This window comes from Oncorhynchus nerka, linkage group LG1 (assembly GCF_034236695.1).
Source record: "Oncorhynchus nerka isolate Pitt River linkage group LG1, Oner_Uvic_2.0, whole genome shotgun sequence".
Taxonomy (NCBI): Eukaryota; Metazoa; Chordata; class Actinopteri; order Salmoniformes; family Salmonidae; genus Oncorhynchus; species Oncorhynchus nerka.
Genome location: NC_088396.1, coordinates 28,008,560 through 28,033,660, shown reverse-complemented (window position 1 = coordinate 28,033,660; position 25,101 = coordinate 28,008,560). Strand labels below are relative to the sequence as shown.

Here is a 25,101-nt window from a genome sequence, read left to right as displayed (position 1 = left end):
TTACATTTTTTAAATCAATGAAACGTTATGGTTAAGTCTTACTAGCTGTTGAATTGATGTTTGTATTTTGGATATTAAGCAAGACTGCCCCCCTCAGGACAGGAGCTGAAAGAGAAGACTTGACTTCACCTTCTATAAACATTCTATAAAAAAGTATAGTAAAAAGGTGCTGAGCACCGCAAGCTAAATCCTGCAAGTAAATGCGTTAGATAAGGGAACAGAGTGAACAACAGGAAACAAACATTACTAAGACACCATTTTAGTTATTCTGTTCACTTTCCATAACATCTTTATTGTCTCATTTTAAACATATTTACAGGTCTTTTTTTTGTTCAGTAAAAATACAAATACGGAACACTTTTTTCAAAATCAACATCCTCCCGGCGACTGACGGTGCCAAAGAACGCCTGGGCTTTCTCCCCAGACAGGAAGCAGTGATGATGTCAGAGTGAGGATGTCAGAGTGAGGTGGAGGTGATAAACATACTTCATACCATTCTACCCCAGTAGGCTGCTGCTACTGCCACCACCACCACGAGGAGGGAGACACTGAGCTGCTGACAGATGGGGACTGAGGGAGCAATAGCAGGGGAGAAAGAGAGGAATAGAAGCTGGAGGGATAGGAATGAGTAGAAAGAGTGTGACAGAGGAAAGAGGAATAGAGTGAGACAAGTGTTGTACAGGTGCAGCCAGGTGGTACTCATTCAAGACATGAGAAATTAGTGACAGAAACCAACCAATTAGCTAAGCAGCAACACAAATATAGTATGGCTTTATCGATTGGCAAGGTGGGTTGTTCTGTAATCAGCCCATCCCCAACATTAACCTCATCACTATTCCTTCATCATCATGGGTCTGCTAGTGCGACAGCTGGGTTTATAGCAGACTGGTGTATGAGCTTGTGTATGAATAACATTTTGTAAAATAAAAATACATTAAAAAAAGTATTGGCCAAAGGCATCACACATAGCAACACTTGATAAGGCTTTAAAGTAATTGATACTTCCAACAAAAATTGTATTTCTTCCAGGGTACATTTCTATTTCGCAGTGTTACCTTCAGTCCCCTAAACCTAAAGTGTATCCCCATCCACCCCAATGCACCAATCACAGATTCCTCACTAAACACAGCAGAGTTCCTTCTGTTCCATCTACTGTTGCAGAAACAACATTCATATGAAACACAAAAGGTCCATTAAGAACACAGCCCATAGAGAATGAATGGCATATCAATCAACATACTCATCGCACAGACGGAACCCAAGTCCTAATATGTGAGTGGTGATTGGAATGAGAACAAGAAACAGTTTAGGTAGAACCCTATCAGTAGGGTGGGGAGTTGTTCCTGAACAGGAAAAACTCCAGGCTATACCCATCAGTGGTAGTGTTAGAGCAACAATATGGCTCCGTGTCAGTCATTTTAAAAGGAGTCAAAGACACAGAGATAATAAATGAAGGGCTTTGTGTCTTCAGCTCCTACAGTGCTGTAACTTCACTCCCTTTTCCCTCTCAGTAATCCAAGCAACAAAGTGCATAACAATTTATCCACAGGGGCCATTTTATCAGCAGACAAGAATCACGGCCAAATCAAGACCTGTCCAATTTGCCTGTGGAGTGTTAGTGATTTATGGAAAGACAGGAACAGAAATTGACCAGGCAAGAGGAGTGACTGGAGAAGTGAAGAAATATGACAAGAAAGAGAAGATAGAGGTGGAATGGAGTGATAAGACAAGGTTGACAGGAGAGAGAGAAGCAGCATTGGTTGAATAGCAGCAACAAAATTATTTGAGGCCAGGCTAAGCTACAATATTTCACCTGCTAATGATGAGAGATGGAAAGAGAGAATGATAGAGAAAGAACAGAAATGGCAGAATGTAGCATAGAGAACGCAAGGGATATCAATTCCATTTCACAGGCCCACTTTAGAAAGGTGCCAGAGGGGGACGCATTAAGCCGTTGCTCCTATCCACAAAGCAACACTGATACAGTTCCAGGTCAAGAGAGTGTCCAAATGAAATGAAAAAAAAAAAAAATCAACAAACCCCACTGATCGCATAGTGTTCAGTTTTACTGTCAGTCTGACTCTGTCTGGAATATACATATCCCTTCAGAGAAGTCTGTCTGTTTGTTCGTTCAGACTCCATACACCCTCTCGCCCCTGTATGCGTCCGTTATGAGACAGTTTGGTGAAAACAAATCAAGCCTCCTGACAAAAAAGTCACATTACGAGGGCAATCACAAAAGCTGAACGCACCCACCGTCCTTCTGATCAGAAGAGAGCTATAGAAAGTGAGAGTGAGAGAATTAAAGAATAAGAAAGGGAGCTATTGTTCCAGTCCCCTCCACTCTACAATGGTCTGAGCTCTCTCCTTCTGCAGTCTGTAGTAGTGAGAGGGAGAGATGGAGGCAAGGACGCATTGGTCCCCTGGAGGACCCCTGGTCTCTACCGCTGGGCCTGGCTCCCTGGGAGGGTGAGGTTGGCCAGGTGCAGTACCGGCAGGGGGTGGGCCTCCGTGTTGAACACCCAGCTCTCCAAAGGCATCAGGTCATCACTGGAGAACAACAGGTACAGATACCTGGACAAGATAGAGGGAGGGCGAGGTAGAAAGACAAGGAGGAGGGAAAGAGTAGACAATATTCAGCTGCTATATTCTGTTCATCAGTGCTATTTGTATGGTACAGGTGAGACAATGTGAACAGCAATAAACAGTCACCAGCAGAGGGTAGTAAAGCACACAGTTCCAGTGCATTCCAGGGGCTGCCAGGCCAGGACATCCCCATCTCAAACTAATTGGAAGTGAATGAACAGGACACAGGGGAGCTGCCCCATCCACTCCACCTCACCTCAGCCTAAAACAACAACCAGTGTAATATCACCCTAGAACAGGGGCTGGCCAACCCGAGAGCTATTGGGTGTGCAGTCTTGATTCAAAATGGCTGAGGACTTACTTGAGCGTCTCGGCCAGGAAGAAGCTCTGCTGAACGTCGTCGTAGGTTGGGTTGGACGAGTAGACATCCTTGACCCCGGAGAACCCCCCGCTGACCCTGCAGTACTTATCTATAGCCTGGAGGGGGAGACAGAGAGCAGCACTGTTAATCACCATACATTAGCCCTTTACACTCTAACCTATTGATGGGTTACAGTAACATGCTATAAATTACATTAGGCTCTGTGCTTCACCGCGCTGTATGGGTTTTGACTGACAAACGTTCTGAACTTGAGCACCGCACATGACAAGAAGTTGCCCCCTTCCCTGCAGCTAATTGGGCAACATTTGCACATATTTTGTTGTCTGAGTGCGGGAAATGCTGTAAATTAAGATGACTATGTATTTAGATTTTTATAATAAATACCGCTTTGATGTCATACAAGCAAGCACTGTTGACTCCTTTCTATGGGCACCAAAATTACAATTTCTATGAATTGCCTTGTGAAAACACAAAGATTGTACTATTCTTTGAGTTATACAAGTGCAATGAAATTACTTAGGAACTGTGCCCACTTTGGAGAGGTGTGTGGCCACTTGGAGACACCAGTTAGCCCACTGACTCAAACTCTGTCTTATACATTCCAAGATGGCGTAGCAGTCGGACGTCTGTTTTGTCTTGTCCCATCCCGTGTATATATCGTTTTCTTCCTACATATTTTTAATCTCAATTTCCTTCTACGGACTGAACAAACTCTCCTGCAACCCGCCTCACCCAATGTGGTACGGATCTGCTATTTTCTACACTTTAGAACCGGAACCCCCATCAGAAGCTAGCCAGCTAACTAGCTAGCGTTCTACACCGTTAACTCGGACATCAGCCAGCCTCAGCCCGGTCAATTCCTGCCAGTCTGCACAGCGCGATATCAACCCAGAGCATATCGGACTGCTTTTTCTCTACCATATCTCCGGATTCCCACCGCAAGCTCAGAACCTTTACATATGCCTCTCCCTAATGCCAATATGCCATGTCTATTGCTGTTTTGGTTAGTGATTGTCTTATTTCACTGTAGAGCCTCCAGCCTCAATATGCCTTAGCTATTGAGGCTGGAGCTTCTACTTTAAAAAATCTACCTTTCCAGAAACAAGTCTCTCACCATTGCCGCTTGTTATAGACCCCCTTCAGCCCCCAGCTGTGCCCTGGACACCATATGTGAATTGATTGCCCCCATCTATCTTCAGAGTTCATACTGTTAAGTGACCTAAACTGGGACATGTTTAACACCCCAGCCGTCCTACAATCTAAGCTAGATGCCCTCAATCTCACACAAATTATCAAGGAACCTACCAGGTCCAACGCTAAATCCGTAACCATGGGCACCCTCTTAGACATCATCCTGACCAACTTGCCCACTAAATATGCCTCTGCTGTCTTCAACCAGGATCTCAGCGATCACTGCCTCTTTGCATGGGTCCGCGGTCAAACGACCACCCCTCATCACTGTCAAATGCTCCCTAAAACACTTCAGCGAGCAGGCCTTTCTAATCGACCTGGCCCGGGTATCCTGGAAGGATATTGACCGCATTCCATCAGTAGAGGATGCCTGGTTGCTCTTTAAAAGTGCTTTCCTCAACATCTTAAATAAGCATGCCCCATTCAAAACATGTAGAACTAAGAACAGATACAGCCTTGGTTCACCCCAGACTTAACTGCCCTTGACCAGCACAAAAACATCCTGTGGCGTTCTGCATTAGCATCGAATAGTCCCCGCGATATGCAACTTTTCAGAGAAGTCAGGAACCAATATACTCAGTCAGTTAGGAAAGCTAAGGATAGCTTTTTCAAACAGAAATTTGGATCCTGTAGCACTAATTCCATAAAGTTTTGGGACACTAAAGTCCATGGAGAATAAGAACACCTCCTCCCAGCTGCCCACTGCACTGAGGATAGGAAACACTTTCACCACCGATAAATCTACGATAATCGATCATTTCAATAAGCATTTTTCTACGGCTGGCCATGCTTTCCACCTGGCTACCCCTACCCCGGGCCAAAATCTCAGCACCCCCTGCAGCAACATGCCCAAGCCCCACCCCCGCTTCTCCTTCACCCAAATCCAGACAGCTGATGTTCTGAAAGAGCGGCAAAATCTGGATCCCTACAAATCACCTGGGCTAGACAATCTGGACCTTCTCTTTCTAAAATTATCCACCGAAATTGTTGAAACCCCTATTACTGGCCTATTCAACCTCTCTTTCCTATCGTCTGAGATCCCCAAAGATTGGAAAGCTGTCACGGTCATCCCCCTCTTCAAAGGGGGAGACACCCAAACTGTTAAAAATCTATATCCATCCTGCCCTGCCTTTCTACAATCTTGGAAAGGCAAGTTAACAAACAGATCCCGACCATTTCGAATGCAACCGTACCTTCTCCACTATGCAATCTGGTTTCCGAGCTGGTCATGTGTGCACCTCAACCAAACGATATCATAACCACCATCGATAAAAGAGTACTGTGCAGCCGTCTTCATCAACCTGGCCAAGGCGGTCAATCACTGCATTCTTATCGGCAGACTCAATAGCTTTGGCTTCTCAAATGACTGCCTCGCCTGGTTCACCAACTACTTCTCAGATAGAGTTCAGTGTGTCAAATCGGAGGGCATGTTGTCCGTACCTCTGGCAGTCTATGGAGGTGCCACAGGGTTCAATTCTCGGGCCGACTCTTTTCTCTGTATATATCAATGATGTCGCTCTTCCTGCTGGTGATTCTCTGATCCACCTCTACGCAGATGACACCATTCTGTATACATTTGGCCCTTCTTTGGACACTGTGCTAACAAACCTCCAAACGAGCTTCAATGCCCTACAACACTCCTTCCGTGGCCTCCAACTGCTTTTAAATGCTAGTAAAATTAAGTGCATGCTCTTCAACTGATTGCTGCCCGCACCCTCCTGCCCGACTAGCATCACTACTCTGGACGGTTCTGATTTAGAATATGTGGACAACTACAAATACCTAGGTGTCTAGACTGTGAACTCTCCTTCCAGACTCACATTAAGCATCTCCAATCCAAAATTAAATCTAGAATCGGCTTCCGAATTTCGCAACTAAGCCTCCTTCACTCATGCTGCCAAACATACCCTCCCAAAACTGACTATCCTACCGATCCTTGAATTCGGCGATGTAATTTACAATATAGCCTCCAACACTCTACTCAGCAAACTGGATGTAGTCTATCACAGTGCCATCCGTTTTGCCACCAAAGCCCCATATACAGTGGGGCAAAAAAGTATTTAGTCAGCCACCAATTGTGCAAGTTCTCCCACTTAAAAAGATGAGAGGCCTGTCATTTTCATCATAGGTACACTTCAACTATGACAGACAAAATGAGTGAAAAAGAATCCAGAAAATCACATTTTTAATGAATTTATTTGCAAATTATGGAGTCTTATATTTCCCTCTCTAATTTTAAGCATCGGCTTTCAGAGCACCTTACCGATCACTGTACCTGTACACAGCCAATCTGTAAATAGCACACCCAACTACCTCATCCCCATATTGTTACTTATCCTCTTGTTCTTTTGCACCCCAATATCTCTAATTGCACATCATCATCTGCACATCTATTACTCCAGTGTTAATGCTAAATTGTAATTATTTCACCTCTATGGCCTATTTATTGCATTACCTCCCTACTCTTCTACATTTGCACACACTGTACATAGATTTTTCTATTGTGTTATTGACTGTACGTTTGTTAATGTGTAACCCCCGTGTTGTTGTTTTTGTCGCACTGCTTTGCTTTATCTTGGCCAGGTCGCAGTTGTAAATGAGAACTTGTTCTCAACTGGCCTACCGTGTTAAATTGAATAAAGGTGAAATAAAAATGTAAATAAAAAATGTTTCACCTGCCCCTATCATTTTACAAATGTATCCAGAGTATTTACAGATTTCATTATCAACAAATGGGGCGAAAAGTACCGTAAATGTAAAATGCACATCCAATCAACAGTGTAATGTTAGGATTGTGTCAGGTGAACGGTTGTGTCCACCTTTATTCTAACCTTTTTTTCCATAATAATTGCTACCATGATTATGCATATTGTTTTGTGTGTGTGTGTATGTGTGTGTGTGTGTACACAGCTTCTCTCTACTGGGCTCATTTCTGAGGGCTATGCACTACAACAGCTGGGCACAACTAACTTCAAAACACATGACTCACACACACTCAGATGAAGTTGGATGAAGGAGCCCCTAGACACTGATCTAAGATTTTATTTCACTAATGGTCAAGTTTAGGAATTAGAAAGGTAAGGTGCCCAGGAGCTACTACCCAGTGCCTAAGGTAAAACAGTATGTGTGTATGAGCGTGCGTCAGTGTTTTCCATGAGCGCTGTCTGTCGGCTAAACAGCCGATAACAGACTAATTGTCATCTGGCTACTTTTTTAATTTCATAAATGAACTAGGCTTCTTTTCATTTACGATTCACGGTTTAATTCGTGAGTCAGAAAAGTCCACATTGGTGTCTCCAGCTAGAACGAACAATATGCATCTTCTAGTGATCGTTTTTTATGTATTTTTAGTTCTCATTTGCAACTGCGACCTGGCCAAGATAAAGCATAGCAGTGTGAACAGACAACAACAGAGTTACACATGGAGTAAACAATAAACAAGTCAATAACATAGTAGAAAAAAAATCTATATACATTGTGTGCAAAAGGCATGAGGAGGTAGGTAATAAATAGGCCATAGGAGTGAATAATTACAATTTAGCAGATTAACACTGCTGATCAGATTAACATGTGCAGGTAGAGATACTGGTGTGCAAAAGAGCATTAAAGTAAATAAAATAAAAACAGTATGGGGATGAGTTAGGTAAATTGGGTGGGCTATATACCGATGGACTATGTACAGCTGCAGCGATCGGCGATTGCTGTGGACCCTGAGACTAAACACCTCCCTCTGCAACTGGATCCTGGACTTCCTGATGGGCCACCCCCAGGTGGCAAGGGTAGGTAACAACACATCCGCCACACTGATCCTCAACACAGGGGCCCCTCAGGTGTGCGTGCTCAGTCCCCTCCTATACTCCCTGTTCACTCATGACTGCATGGCTAGGTACGACTCCAACACCATCATCAAGTTTGCCGATAACACAACAGTTGTAGGCCTGATCATCAACAACGAGACAGCCTATAGGGAGGAGGTCAGAGACCTGGCCGTGTGGTGCCAGGATAACAACCTCTCCCTCAACGTGATCAAAACAAAGGAGATGATTGTAAACTACAGGAAAAGGAGGACAGAGCATGCCCCCATTCTCATTGACAGGGCTGTAGTGGAGCAGGTTGAGAGCTTCAAGTTTCTTGGTGTCCACATCACCAACAAACTCATAGTCCAAACTAGAGGTCGACCGATTATGATTTTTAAACGCCGATACCGATTATTGGAGGACCAAAAAACCAGATACCAATTAATCGGCCATTTAAAAAAAATGTATTTGTAATAATGACAATTACAACAATACTGAATGAACACTTATTTTAACTTAATATAATACATCAATAAAATCAATTTAGCCTCAAATAAATAATGAAACATGTTACATTTGGTTTAAATAATGCAAAAACAAAGTGTTGGAGAAGAAAGTAAAAGTGCAATATGTGCCATGTAAGAAAGCTAATGTTTAAGTTCCTTGCTCAGAACATGAGAACATATGAAAGCTGGTGGTTCCTTTAAACACGAGTCTTCAATATTCCCAGGTAAGAAGTTTTAGGTTGTAGTTATTATAAGAATTATAGGACGATTTCTCTCTATACCATTTGTATTTCATTAACCTTTGACTATTGGATGTTCTTATAGGCACTTTAGTATTGCAAGTGTAACAGTATAGCTTCTGTCCCTCTCCTCGCCCCTAACTGGGCTCAAACCAGGAACACAACGACACCAGCCACCCTCGAAGCAGTGTTACCCATGCAGAGCAAGGGGAACAACCACTCCAAGTCTCAGAGCGAGTGACATTTGAAACGCTATTAGAGCGCACCCCGCTAACTAGCTAGCCATTTCACATCGGTTACACCAGCCTAATCTCGGGAGTCGATAGGCTTGAAGTCATAAACAGCTGCTGGCAAACGCACAAACGTGCTGTTTGAATGAATGCTTACAAGCCTGCTGCTGCCTACCATCACTCAGTCAGACTGCTCTATCAAATCATAGACTTAGTTATAACATAATAACACACAGAAATACGAGCTTTAGGTCATTAATATGGCCGAATTCGGAAACTATCATCTTGAAAACAAGATGTATATTCTTTCAGTGAAATACGGAACCGTTCTGTATTTTATCTAACGGGTGTCTAAAAATTCTGGCAAATTAGGCGGCCCAAACTGTTGCATATACACTGACTGCGTGCAATGAACGCAAGAGAAGTGACACAATTTCACCTGGTTAATATTGCCTGCAAACCTGGATTTCTTTTAGCTAAATATGCAGGTTTAAAAATATATACTTCTGTGTATTGATTTTTAGAAAGGTACTGATGTTTATGGTTAGGTACACATTGGAACAACGATACGCACCGCATCGATTATATGCAACGCAGGACACGCTAGATAAACTAGTAATATCATCAACCATGTGTAGTTAACTAGTGATTATGATTGATTGATTGTTTTTTATAAGATAAGTTTAATGCTAGCTAGCAACTTACCTTGGCTTACTGCATTCGCGTAACAGGCAGTCTCCTTGTGGAGTGCAATGCAATCAGGAGCTTAGAGCGTTGGACTAGTTAACTGTAAGGTTGCAAGATTGAATCCCCCGAGCTGACAAGGTAAAAATCTGTCTTTCTGCCCCTGAACGAGGCAGTTAACCCACCGTTCCTAGGCCGTCATTGAAAATAAGAATGTGTTCTTAACTGACTTGCCTAGTTAACTAAAGATTAAATAATGGTGTAAAAATAAAAAATAAGAATTAAAATAAAATAAAAAACTTGAAATCGGCCCTAATTAATCGGCCATTCCGATTAATCGGTCGACCTCTAGTCCAAAAACACCAAGACAGTTGTGAAGATGGCACGATAAAGCCTATTCCCCCTCAGGAGTCTGAAAAGATTTGGCATGGGTCCTCAGATCCTCAAAAAGTTCTACAGCTGCACCATCGAGAGCATGACTGGTTGCATCACTGCCTGGTATAGCAACTGCTCGGCCTCTGACCACAAGGCACTACAGAGGGTAGTGCGTACGGCCCAGTACTACACTGGTGCCAAGCTTCTTGCCATCCAGGACTTCTATAACAGGCGTCGTCAGAGGAAGGCCCTAAAAATTGTCAAAGACTCTAGCCATTCTCAACTACCGCACGACAAGCGGTACCGGAGCTTCAAGTTTAGGTCCAAAAGGCTTCTTAACAGCTTCTACCCCCAAGCCATAGGACTCCTGAAGAGCTAATCAAATGGCTACCCAGACTATTTGCATTGCCCCCCTCTTTTACACTGCTGCTACTCTCAATTTATTATCTAAGCATAGTCACTATCTAAGCATAGTCATAGTCACTAACTTTACCTACATGTACATATCTCAACTAACCGGTGCCCCCGCACATTGACTCTGTACCCCCAGAATATTACCCCGCTACTGTTATTTTACTGCTGCTCTTTAATCATTTGTTACTTAAAAAAAAAAATGGACTTATCTATTTTTTACTTAACGCTTATGTTTCTTAAAGCTGCATTGTTGGTTAAGGGCTTGTAAGTAAGCATTTCACTGTAAGGTCTACACTGGTTGTATTCGGTGCATATGACAAATACACTTTTAATTTGATAAGACAGCCTGTCAGTCACAAAGTGAGAGATGACAAGGAAACACTGCTGGTTTGTCAGTCTGCTGTCTGTCCTCCCGCCCGGTACCTCTTATTTTTGTGCTCTGTGGTTGGCTGCAGTCAAATTTATTTTCACAGAAGAAGGTGAGCATGATGCTTCTTCATCGTCTCCTGTGAGTGAATTTACACATTCCATGTAAGTGGTAAAGATGAGATGAAATCAACATAATTATCGTTTTGTGGCACATTCATTTATTTTCTTTCGTATGTTCTACAGGCTTATGCTATAGCCAGCTGCGGAGCCGGGGCGCATCGGCTATTTACTGTGGTTTGATTGATGACCGAACAGCAAGTGCTGACCAGTTTACAAAAGGTGTCAAACTGACTGAATAAAGTCAATCTCCTATATCCCTTTGCTATTCATAAATCTAGTTATGTCCAAACATCTTGTTTTTATTTTCCCAAGATTCAAAGCCCATGTTGAAACTTGCCAGTGACCGCTAAAGTGACTTCTCAGCAGGGTTGCCAGGTCTAGCTGAAATTTCTAGTCCAATGACCATTCAAAACCTGCCCACAAAGCTTGAAAACTAGCCCAATTTTTTGGGGTGCGCAGCAAGCAAGCAGTTGCCACATTTATCCAATAAACCATTTTTCCTAAACATTATCGAGGGAATATCAACGTAGTTTGTAATGACTTAGAGGCAAATTTCATATTTCCATCAAAATATGAATTATTGCAAGCTTAACATGAGGTTAAAGGCAGTGGTGAAAAAAGTACCCAATTGTCACTCGAGTAAAAGTAAAGATACCTTAGTAGAAAATGACTTAAGTAAAAGTGAGTCACCGAGTAAAAGTCTAAAAGTTTGGGTTTTAAATATACTTAAGTATCAAAAGTAAATGTAATTGCTAAAATATACTTAAGTATCAAAAGTAAAAGTACAAATCATATCAAATTCCTTATATTAAGCAAACCAGATGGCACCATTTTCTTGTTTTTATTTTATTTACGGAAAGCCAGAGGCACACTCCAGCACTCTGCCCGATCAGAGGCAGTAAGAATGACCAGGGATGTTCTCTTGATAAGTGTGAATTGGACCATTTTCATGTCCTGCTAAGCATTCAAAATGTAACGAGTACTTTTAGGTGCTAGGGAAAATGCATGGAGTAAAATGTACATTATTTTCTTTAGGAATATAATGAAGTAAAAGTAAAACTTGTAAAAAATATACATAGTTAGGTCCAGATACTCCAAAAAACTACATAAGTAGTACCAAAAAGTATTTTTTCTAAAGTACAATACACCACTGGTTAAAGGAATTTGAATATGTAGCAAGAGAAAATATATATTTGCCCTTATTAAACTCTCCAATGATTGTAAATAAAATGTTTGTGCATTTGCATAACTATAAATAAATCCGATAGGATATTTGTGATTAGATGAGTGATTAAAGTTGGACAGAGAATCTCGAAATCTCTGTTCAAGAAACACTGACAAATGTTAGCCTACTTTCTGGCAATTGTGCTGTTATTATGTGCCAGATATTAAAAACTTCATAGGGCTGAGATCGATCGACGGGATCGATATGACAACAGCCAGTGAAAGTACAGGGCGCCAAATTCAAACAACAGAAATCTGTTGGGGATTAATCAGAATAGTTGGGTAACATAGATAAGATGTTTTATTTTCATTATATGCTTGTGAGTTACTTCTCATATAGAATGTATCTTGTTGTACTATAGTGGTGGCCATTTGCAGTTATCCTTTCTCTGTCCTGGGGTCAGTTACTTGGGCCGTAGAGAGGGGAGAGGACAAGCTTGTCTTCATATGTAAACATATTTTTTAAACCATGTGAAGGAATGATTGAGGGGGAACCAATTATCTCTTGGCTCCACAATGTCTGTGTGCCAGTCACTGTGTCTCCGTGAGCTTGTCCAGAATGGGAGTGTCTAAAATGACAATTGATATATATCCTAATGTCTTGGTACTATGTTGTACCAAGAACGAGAAGTAGAACCTCGTTTTAGGAGAGCAAACTGAACGATAATTTATAGCTAATGCTGTCTGGCTATGGAATTACTCCTCTCTCAAGTAAAGTCTTCCTTTGTAATGTTCCTAAGATCTGTTATTCGTCATGTGAGTTGAGATGGGTGTGTCTTGGCTATAAATGATACTAAGAACTGTTTTGTAAGCACTCAGAGAATTCATTTATAGACACTGAATTGATCTGAGAGTCACAGGGTTGTGATGGAGCTCATATAATTAAAGATGGACTTTATGATAACTCTGACTTGTGTGTGGTTTGCTCTCATGATTTGGTAAATACAGAACATTTCCACTACAAATCTCAGAATTAAAATTCCTCAAACATACAAGTATTTTATACCATTTTAAAGGTAATCTTGTTGTTAATCCCACCACAGTGTCCGATTTCAAACAGGCCTTACAGCGAAAGCACCAAATGATTATGTTAGGTCAGAGCCAAGTCACAGAAAAACACAGCCATTTTCGAGCCAAAGAAAAAATCAGAAATAGAGATAGAATTAATCACTAACCTTTGATGATCTTCATCAGATGACAATCATAGGACTTCATGTTACACAATACACGTATGTTTTGTTCGATAAAGTTCATATTTATATCAAATAATCTCTGTATACATTGGCGCGTTATGTTCAGTAGTTCCAAAAACATCCGGTGATTTTGCAGAGAACCACATGAATTCACAGAAATACTTATTATAAATGTTGATGAAAATACAAGTGTTATACATGGAACTTTAGATAAACTTTTCCTTAATGCAACCAGTGTCAGATTTCGAAAAAGCTTTACGGAAAAAGCAAACCATGCAATAATCTGAGTACGGTGCTCAGAGACCCAACAAGCCAAAAAGATATCCGCCATATTGTGCAGTCAACAGAAGTCAGAAATAGCACCATAAATATTCACTTACCTTTGATGATCTTCATCAGAATGCACTCCCAGGAATCGCAGTTCCACAATAAATGTTTGTTTTGTACGATAATGTTCATCATTTATGTCCAAATAGCTACTTTTGTTATCGCGTTTTGTAAACAAATCCAATCTCAAAGTGTGTTCACTAGGAGCAGACGAAATGTCAAAAAGTTCCGTTACAGTCCTTTAGAAACATATCAAACGATGTATAGAATCAATCTTTAGGATGTTTTTAACATAAATCTTCAATAATGTTCCAACCGGAGAATTCCTTTGTCCGCTACCTCTCACGTGAACGAGTGTCACGAGTTTGGGGCACTCTGCCAGACCACTGAATCAAAGAGCCCATATGAGCCCCTCCTTTACAGTAGAAGCCTCAAACAAGTTTCTAAAGACGGTTGACATCTAGTGGAAGCCTTAGGAAGTGCAACATGACCAATATCCCACTGTATCTTCAATAGGGAATGAGTTGAAAATCAACCAACCTCAGATTTCCCACTTCCTGGTTGGATTTTTTCTCAGGTTTTTGCCTGCCATATGAGTTCTGTTATACACACAGACATCATTCAAACAGTTGTAGAAACTTCAGAGTGTTTTCTATCCAAATATACTAATAATATGCACATATTAGCAACTAGGATTGAGTAGCAGGCAGTTTACTCTGGGCACCTTATTCATCCAAGCTACTCAATACTGCCCCCAGCCATAAGAAGTTTTAAGACTACAAACCATTATAAATTGCCTATTTGCAAGATTGACTTGTCATTTCAAAAGGCATAGGCTACTGACTAAAATCTGGGTTTATGATTGTAATACAACTTTTTCTGAGCTACATGCAGGTAGCTTAAATGGCCCCTGATAGGCCGACATCTCATTTCAGGGAAAAGTCCACAACGAAACTGACATTAAATGTGGAGAATGATACATTTGTGATAAGAGCTGTATGACCATGATCACAATTGATAACTTCCAATTGAATTAACTAAAAATGGCCATTAATAATAGCATAATAAGACAAGGCTTCAACAACAATAAACAGAAGTTATTTATTAAATTAGTTTGCCAGCTCCAGGTAGCCTACATAAGTGGCACAAACTGATTTGCAACGACTCCAGCGATATTGTCATTTCAACATATTTATTGTGTCAAATGGTAGGCTACAGAAGCCTACAATGGCATAGAAATGAATAGGATATTTGATAGCCAACAGATGAAAATGTATCATTCTCCACATTTAATGTCAGTTTCATTGTGGACTTTCCTCCCATAACAGAAGCAGACGAGGGATATCCATAACTTTCCATTTCAAATTTCCCCTCACGCAGAGCTCAAGACCCAAGAACTGAGCATGAGTAAAACCCTTTGCTTGATATGGTTTTCCATAATCAAAGTCGACATTAGAATACCATTTACTTTAAACCACCCCCAAGCAAATATATCTAAAGTGCTCTAGTGTGCCTAAAGTGGGTTTCCAGTGCTTTGTCTCCATCATTTCTTGATGCGCATCAGTTCTAATGCGTTAATATGTTTTATAGAAAAATGGTTGGAAATAGATGTCTCTATATTGACAATCTAAATAGCATACCTACAACTGGTAAAAAGTTGTCACGATGTGTGCTTGTGCTGCTCTCTCCTCTCACTCACAAGACTCAGCAGCCCCCTGCAGAGCTCTCTCAACCAGTGCACTCAACACAAACCCAACCACTCCGGCTCTCCCCACTACTCACTCTCCGGCCCTCACCCTCCCCACCCACTCAGAAACAGCCTGCTCAGTGCCTGATATTTCACTGTGACCTGCTGCTGACTACATACATACATACATACATACATACATACATACATACATACATACATACACACATACATACATATATATACACACATACATACATATATATACACACATACATACATATATATACACACATACATACATATATATACATACATACATACACACATACACACACAGAAAGTCTTCAGACCACAATCACCCGACCTCCACAATCACCCGACCTCCACAATCACCCGACCTCCACAATCACCCGACCTCCACAATCACCCGACCTCCACAATCACCCGACCTCCACAATCACCCGACCTCCACAATCACCCGACCTCCACAATCACCCGACCTCCACAATCACCCGACCTCCACAATCACCCGACCTCCACCCAATTGAGATGGACCGCAGAGTGAAGGAAAAGCAGACAAGTGCTTAGAATATGTGGGAACTCCTTCAAAACTGTTGGAAAATCATTCCAGGTGAAGCTGGTTGAGAGAATACCAAGAGTGTGCAAAGCTGTCATTAAGGCAAAGGGTGGCTATTTCGAAGAATCAAAATATACTTTTTTGGTTACTACATGACTACATGTTATTTCATAGTTTTGATGTCTTCACTATTATTCTACAATGTAAAAAATAGTAAAAATAAAGAAAAACCCTTGAATGAGTAAGTGTGTCCAAACTTTTGATTGGTACTGTATATATAAACACAAGCCTACCTATTGCTTTTGTAATTTCCTTGCCCTGGTTAGAATCAGTTGCCTAAGGCTGCTTGAATGCAGAGGAGAGGCGATGTTGTGGTGCTGTTTCTTTGCGTTTCTGTCTTTCTCCAGTATACTGGGGTGATGTTAGTGTAAATGTGTCAAAATATTTGAGGTGTTGGAAGCTGCATAGGCTATTCTCGTTGAGTGTGACGACATAATGTTACCGTTTTATCCACAACTCTGTCCATCGCCGTTGTAATCTAGTGGGAAGACCAAATGTTCCCAAACTGGAGATTTAAACAATGATGGAGGATCCTCTAATTCTGGTTTATCCACCACTCGCCATCGTACAGAACTAGTTCCCGGTTGCGCCTCACAAAAGGACAGTTTGAAATGCACCCAATAAGATTCAAATTTTGATTACAACATGCGCATAGGCTCAAGTTGTTTTAACGGAATAGGCAGAATTATATATATTTTTTAAATCTCAGATTTACTCCAGAGGCATAGGCCTATAAGGCAGTGTAGACATAGCATATAGGTGTAGTGTTTTTTTCACAGTGGGGACCGAACCGAGGTCCCCATACCAAACAGTTTGGTACAAATACCTGCAACGTTACACCGCTAGTAGATAAGACACATTTTTCTGACTAGATTACTAATCTACTGCCTTCCTTCAAATTCCCACCCACAGTGTTTGATTGACAGGTCTGAAACCCTAACAACTCTGTGACTCACAAACATCCTGCCCCCTCCCCTGACAACCCTACCCACAGCAATTGATTGACAGGCCAAACTTTTAAGGGATAGTTCACCCAAATTACAAAATGACACATTGGTTTCTTTAACCCAAGAGTCCACAGAGTATAATTTGAATAACAAACATCAATGTGGCAATTTATATCTTGCAGCAAAACTAACATATTACGTTAATCTCAAGGGAAGAGAGGTTTAATGTTAAAAAAGTTTCTTACTTAGAAAATAGTCCTAATTATATAGGCCTATGCAAGTCATGTCTTTCTACGCAATATTACCAATCTGGGAGGTAAAGTATTCAATAATTTAACTGTGTATTTTGGATGGAATCAAGGCATTAGAAGGTACTAGAGGGGCCACCAAAATAGAGTTCATTCTGCAAAAAAAAAATCCCAGGGGGCATGCCCAGGTTTTCTACTCCATGTACTTACGGAAAATGTGTGTGTGTGATCAAACATGAGCTGATCGTGCAGGAGCACAGTGTAGCACAAGAGAGAGGTAGGGAGATCAGAATCTGTGTAGAACCTGTCTGGTGCTTTTTATGAGAGGTAGAGAAGGAGAGAAAGGGGCATGACAGAGGGTGAAAGCAACAGAGAGCGAGGGAGAGAGTGCCATAGACACAGAGAAAAGTAAAGTCAAGTTTCTGTTCAAAAGAGAGAAAGAATATGAAGGCAGAAAGAGAGACAGAGCAAATAGAAAATGAGAGCAAGTGAAAATGAAAGAGTAAGAGAGAGGAGGAGAGGGAAGGAAGAGGGGTGTGTGGTGCAGAGGAGCAGTAGTGGAAGAATTAAGAAGTGTACTCTCTCCATCTTCACTCAATCACTCAGGCTGAGGGAGGCTGCATTCAGACCCACAACAGCTCTCAGCTCTCAAGAGCACCAACATTACCAAAAGCCAGAGGGCAGCGCATACACTCCACACACAGGAATAGATAGAGAAAGGAGGAGATAAGGAGAAGGGAAGAAAGAGGGATAGAAGAAAAGAGGGAGAGAGAGATGAGATGGGTGAGTGGTGGCAAGGAGGAGGAGAGGGGGAGTGGAGGGAAGCCAGAGAAAGAGACAGAAAGAGACAGAACGAGAGAGAAGAGTGAAAGTGGTTGAGAGGAGGATTGAGAGAAAGGAGGCAGAAGTGTTTCAATCTGACCTTTGAAAATAAAAGCCTCAGTGGGGAACAGACATGACAAAAAGAGGATGATAACGGGAGAGAGAAAAATATGAGAACAGTAAATACTCCTTTCTCAAGTAGGATTAGTCTGTTGTGTGTTCACACACTGATACGCTCTCCTTTTACAGTTGCAATGGGTCGATACACTTATCCAATTCTTTCAGATCTACACTGGTGCAGAGAAGTTGCCTGGCTATCCAAACTCTTGCTCCGGCCCACGGACGTTAGTTTCTTCTCAGCAATTAGTCTGGATCTAAGTATCTCCCCGACAAGTTCTAGAACACAAACACATTCTAACCATTATGATTGGTCCCAGAAACCAATGGGTTGGGCCAGAGCCAGAGCAAACATGGGTAAAGCAGCATTTTCAAAATGTGTCATTGGCTTTGATACTCTGATTGGTTAGAGATGATCCAATTGCTGATAACCTTTGTTTGTACAACACACCTAATTTTGACATCCCCACAAACGACTTCAACGATGGCAGTCTCAGACTGAAGTATGTAGCGAACATAGAGCAGCGGAATCAAATCAAATGTATTTATAAAGCCCTTCTTACATCAGCTGATATCTCAAAGTGCTGTACAGAAACCCAGCCTAAAATCCCAAACAGCAAGCAATGCAGGTGTAGAAGCACGGTGGCTAGGAAAAACTCCCTAGAAAGGCCAGAACCTAGGAAGAAACCTAGAGAGGAACCAGGCTATGAGGGGTGGCCAGTCCTCTTCTGGCTGTGCCGGGTGGAGATTATAACAGAACATGGCCAAGATGTTCATAGATGACCAGCAGGGTAAAATAATAATAATCACAGTGGTTGTAGAGGGTGCAACAGGTCAGCACCTCAGGAATAAATGTCAGTTGGCTTTTCATATCCGATCATTCTGAAGAATTTAGTTTGAGTCGTCCGACATGCTGAGAAGGTACTGCTAGATGCTACGGATTCATAAGGGAATTGGGCATGGATGGATAGGTAAACTCATAATGGCAACATGTGACTCGTTTCAGGAAACTAGGCGTATGTCATACGTGACTACCTCACGGAGAGGCATTTGAACGTAAGCTTCTTTAAAAACATTTTTTTTATCAAAGGGTGTTTTTTTGGGGCAGAACGGCCTTCTGGAACATGTGAACTTTCATGTGCCTTAATAACAAACGTGTATGCCATCTGTAAATGCAAATAAAAATTTTACTTTTCAAGTTGGTTTAGCCACAGAAAAAGACGATGAGTTTGGATTGGTCTGCCATGTAGCAAGCGTCTGTCTATAACATGAGCTGGTCAGTATGTGTAGGTAATCCTTTCTAACGCAGCTTTTTTTGAAGGATATCAAGTAGGAGAACCGCAAAAGTGTTGCTCTCCACTTTCTGGAGGACCGAGTTTCCAAATCAGTGGGATACCCGGTGGCATTAGAGTACAATAGCGAAAGAGTTGGAGGAAATTCTGGCGTTTGATTGCAAATATGCAGAGGGAGTCGAAAAGAGAAAACCTGTCTCCGGATTACATCTTCAAACTAAGGGCAACCATGGCATCCATGACAGAGAGGGAGAAGTGTCCATCCATCTATACGGGTAAGATAGTCAAGCTAGCTACATTTTCAGATATTCTAAGTTTCTGCTTAGCCTGCTGGCTCGCTAGCTAACGTCACGTGTATAATCTGTGTAGTAATATTATTTGAATCTCAGAGCCATTTGCATTGCTATTTATAGCCTAATGTTAGCTAGCTAGCTTACATTGAACCTGGTGGGTTAGCTACCTGCAGATTCATGCAGGGTAGTAACGTTATGAGTTGGGATTATGGTTTAGCTAGATAGCTAGCTACATCTCTAAACAAAAGACTCCACTGTGCAAGTAACCATTTCACTACACCTTCTGTATCCTGAGCATGTGACAAGTTAACTTTGATTTTATTTGATATAGTATGTGTTTACCAGAGATGGTAATGTGAAGGATCATGACCTGCACCAAAGTCAAGTTAGGATATAACGCTAGGCCAATGAGACCAAGTCCATATCCAAGTTCTAAAATTCTACATATGAACGCCCTGCTTTTATTCCGTCACACTCACAACCGTAAGCTATTTTCTATAATTGGGTCACCATTAACTTGTAAATAATGATCTTGTTGTGAGTTTATTTTCCTGTAATAATGAAGACAAATGAGCTAAAGTGAAGACGTTGTCAGCTATATGATATGGTCAATATTTGAACTGGCTAGCCAGCACACTTAACATTAGCTAGCTAGCTAACAAGCTAGAAACGAACCAAAACATTATTTAGAAAGTTGCTTTTAGTTGCCTGGTTTGCTAGACTGAAATACAGTCAAAAGTTCATACACACCTACTCATTCAAGGGGTTTTCTTATTTAAAAAAAACTATTTTCTACATTGTAGAATAATAGTGAAGACATCAAAACTATGAAATAATGTAATAACCTAAAAAAGTGTAAACAATTCAAAATAGATTTGAGATTCTTCAAAGTAGCCACCCTTTGCCTTGATGACAGCTTTGCACACAAACCAGCTTCATGAGGTAGTCACCTGGAATGCATTTCAATTAACAGGTGTGCCTTGTTAAAAGTTAATTTGGGGAATTTCTTTCCTTCTTAATGCGTTTGAGCCATTCAGTTGTGTTGTGACAAGATAGGGTTGGTATACAGAAGATAGCCCTATTTGGTAAAAGACCAAGTCCATATTATGTCAAGAACAGCTCAAATAAGCAAAGAGAAACGACAGTCCATCATTACTTTAAGACATGAACGTCAGTCAATCTGGAAAATTTAAAGAACTTTGAAAGTTCCTTCAAGTGCAGTCGCAAAAACTATCAAGTGCTATGATGGAACTGGCTCTCATGAGGACCGCCACAGGAATGGAAGACCCAGTGTTACCTCTGCTGCAGAGGATAAGTTCATTAGAGTTACCAGCCTCAGAAATTGCAGCCCAAATAAATGCTTCACAGAGTTCAAGCAACAGACACATCTCAACATCAACTGTTCAGAGGAGACCGCGTGAATCACGCCTTCATGGTCGAAGTGCTGCAAAGAAACAACTACTAAAGGACACCAATAAGAAGAAGAGACTTGCTTGGAAGAACAAGAAACACGAGCAATGGACATTAGACCGGTGGAAATCTGTCCTTTGGTCTTGAGTTCAAAATTGAGATTTTTGGTTCCAACCGCTGTGTCTTTGTGAGATGCAGAGTAGGTGAACAGATGATCTCTGCATGTGTGGTTCCCACCGTGAAGCATGGAGGAGGCGTGATGTTGTGGGGTGCTTTGCTGGTGACACGGTCTACATTCCAAACACTTAAAAGACACACCCCTATCCCCTCAGCCCTTAAATTAAGTGGACACTTCTCATGACGTATGTGATTTGTTTGATCGTAGCTAGCTACATAGCTAGCTACATAGCCGTCTTTGTTTCAAAGATAATTGTGTAGTCTAGAGCGATTTTCTAGGTTAGCTAGCCAGCTATTGTCGTTCTCCTAACGCAACGTAACGTAACCAACACTGCTAGCTAGCCAGCTAGCTCCCGATAAGCAGCATTGTAGAAACTTCACACTCAACGGTACGACTTGATTAGGGTAGTGTCAACAACGCAGCTAGCCTACCCCAGCAGTACTCTATCATTTTAATCATTTTAGTCAATTAGATTCTTGCTACGTAAGCTTAACTTTCTGAACATTCGAGACGTGTAGTCCACTTGTCATTCCAATCTCCTCTGCATTAGCGTAGCCTCTTCTCTAGCCTGTCAACTATGTGTCTGTCTATCCCTGTTCTCTCCTCTCTGCACAGACCATACAAACGCTCCACACCGCATGGCCGCGCCACCCTAATCTGGTGGTCCCAGCGCGCACGACCCACGTGGAGTTCCAGGTCTCCGGTAGCCTCTGGAACTGCCGATCTGCGGCCAACAAGGCAGAGTTCATCTCAGCCTATGTCTCCCTCCAGTCCCTCGACTTCTTGGCTCTGACGGAAACATGGATCACCACAGACAACACCGCTACTCCTACTGCTCTCTCTTCGTCCGCCCACGTGCTCTCGCACACCCCGAGAGCTTCTGGTCAGCGGGGTGGTGGCACCGGGATCCTCATCTCTCCCAAGTGGTCATTCTCTCTTTCTCCCCTTACCCATCTGTCTATCGCCTCCTTTGAATTCCATGCTGTCACAGTTACCAGCCCTTTCAAGCTTAACATCCTTATCATTTATCGCCCTCCAGGTTCCCTCGGAGAGTTCATCAATGAGCTTGATGCCTTGATAAGCTCCTTTCCTGAGGACGGCTCACCTCTCACAGTTCTGGGCGACTTTAACCTCCCCACGTCTACCTTTGACTCATTCCTCTCTGCCTCCTTCTTTCCACTCCTCTCCTCTTTTGACCTCACCCTCTCACCTTCCCCCTACTCACAAGGCAGGCAATACGCTCGACCTCATCTTTACTAGATGCTGTTCCTCCACTAACCTCATTGCTACTCCCCTCCAAGTCTCCGACCACTACCTTGTATCCTTTTCCCTCTCGCTCTCATCCAACACTTCCCACACTGCCCCTACTCGGATGGTATCGCGCCGTCCCAACCTTCGCTCTCTCTCCCCCGCTACTCTCTCCTCTTCCATCCTATCATCTCTTCCCTCTGCTCAAACCTTCTCCAACCTATCTCCTGATTCTGCCTCCTCAACCCTCCTCTCCTCCCTTTCTGCATCCTTTGACTCTCTATGTCCCCTATCCTCCAGGCCGGCTCGGTCCTCCCCTCCCGCTCCGTGGCTCGACGACTCATTGCGAGCTCACAGAACAGGGCTCCGGGCAGCCGAGCGGAAATGGAGGAAAACTCGCCTCCCTGCAGACCTGGCATCCTTTCACTCCCTCCTCTCTACATTTTCCTCCTCTGTCTCTGCTGCTAAAGCCACTTTCTACCACTCTAAATTCCAAGCATCTGCCTCTAACCCTAGGAAGCTCTTTGCCACCTTCTCCTCCCTCTTGAATCCTCCTCCCCCCCTCCCCCTCCTCCCTCTCTGCAGATGACTTCGTCAACCATTTTGAAAAGAAGGTCGACGACATCCGATCCTCGTTTGCTAAGTCAAACGACACCGCTGGTTCTGCTCACACTGCCCTACCCTGTGCTCTGACCTCTTTCTCCCCTCTCTCTCCAGATGACATCTCGCGTCTTGTGACGGCCGGCCGCCCAACAACCTGCCCGCTTGACCCTATCCCCTCCTCTCTTCTCCAGACCATCTCTGGTGACCTTCTCCCTTACCTCACCTCGCTCATCAACTCATCCCTGACCGCTGGCTACGTCCCTCCCGTCTTCAAGAGAGCGAGAGTTGCACCCCTTCTGAAAAAACCTACACTCGATCCCTCCGATGTCAACAACTACAGACCAGTATCCCTTCTTTCTTTTCTCTCAAAACTCTTGAACGTGCCGTCCTTGGCCAGCTCTCCCGCTATCTCTCTCAGAATGACCTTCTTGATCCAAATCAGTCAGGTTTCAAGACTAGTCATTCAACTGAGACTGCTCTTCTCTGTATCACGGAGGCGCTCCGCACTGCTAAAGCTAACTCTCTCTCCTCTGCTCTCATCCTTCTAGACCTATCGGCTGCCTTCGATACTGTGAACCATCAGATCCTCCTCTCCACCCTCTCCGAGTTGGGCATCTCCGGCGCGGCCCACGCTTGGATTGACCTGACAGGTCGCTCCTACCAGGTGGCGTGGCGAGAATCCGTCTCCTCACCACGTGCTCTCACCACTGGTGTCCCCAGGGCTCTGTTCTAGGCCCTCTCCTATTCTCGCTATACACCAAGTCACTTGGCTCTGTCATAACCTCACATGGTCTCTCCTATCATTGCTATGCAGACGACACACAATTAATCTTCTCCTTTCCCCCTTCTGACGACCAGGTGGCGAATCGCATCTCTGCATGTCTGGCAGACATATCAGTGTGGATGACGGATCATCACCTCAAGCTGAACCTCGGCAAGACGGAGCTGCTCTTCCTCCCGGGAAGGACTGCCCGTTCCATGATCTCGCCATCACGGTTGACAACTCCATTGTGTCCTCGTCCCAGAGCGCTAAGAACCTTGGCGTGATCCTGGACAACACCCTGTCGTTCTCAAATAACATCAAGGCGGTGGCCCGTTCCTGTAGGTTCATGCTCTACAACATCCGCAGAGTACGACCCTGCCTCACACAGGAAGCGGCGCAGGTCCTAATCCAGGCACTTGTCATCTCCCGTCTGGATTACTGCAACTCGCTGTTGGCTGGGCTCCCTGCCTGTGCCATTAAACCCCTACAACTCATCCAGAACGCCGCAGCCCGTCTGGTGTTCAACCTTCCCAAGTTCTCTCACGTCACCCCGCTCCTCCGCTCTCTCCACTGGCTTCCAGTTGAAGCTCGCATCCGCTACAAGACCATGGTGCTTGCCTACGGAGCTGTGAGGGGAACGGCACCTCACTACCTCCAGGCTCTGATCAGGCCCTACACCCAAACAAGGGCACTGCGTTCATCCACCTCTGGCCTGCTCGCCTCCCTACCACTGAGGAAGTACAGTTCCCGCTCAGCCCAGTCAAAACTGTTCGCTGCTCTGGCCCCCAATGGTGGAACAAACTCCCTCACGACGCCAGGACAGCGGAGTCAATCACCACCTTCCGGAGACACCTGAAACCCCACCTCTTTAAGGAATACCTAGGATAGGATAAAGTAATCCTTCTCCCCCCCCCCTTAAAAGACCTAGATGCACTATTGTAAAGTGGCTGTTCCACTGGATGTCATAAGGTGAAAGCACCAATTTGTAAGTCGCTCTGGATAAGAGCGTCTGCTAAATGACTTAAATGTAATGTAAATGTATGACGTCTGACGAGTATACACTTGCAGGGCAAGTGCCGTAAATTCGTCACTCATTCGTCCCGCGACGATTGTGTTTTCAGCCACTGGTAGCTTGTGGGTGCTTTATATGCTCTACAGTCAATTATGATTGCATGTCTAAAGTACTTATATTAACTATGTAATTATTAATATACGC

The 25,101-nt window shown here is 43.1% G+C and overlaps 1 protein-coding gene across 3 annotated transcripts in view; it reads right to left on the bottom strand.

Annotated features, from left to right (window-relative positions):
* Positions 1-257: 257 nt before the first annotated feature.
* Positions 258-25,101, bottom strand: part of LOC115128576 (mannosyl-oligosaccharide 1,2-alpha-mannosidase IB-like) — a 138,341-nt gene continuing 113,497 nt past the window's right edge. For all 3 annotated transcript variants that reach the window (XM_029658542.2, XM_029658522.2, XM_029658532.2), the window contains 2 exons: positions 2,948-3,063; positions 258-2,574 (listed from right to left, as the gene is read on the bottom strand). In XM_029658542.2, the coding sequence (XP_029514402.1) occupies positions 2,442-2,574; positions 2,948-3,063 (249 nt within the window). In that variant the 3' untranslated portion in view covers positions 258-2,441. The remainder of the gene's footprint in view (positions 2,575-2,947; positions 3,064-25,101) is intronic.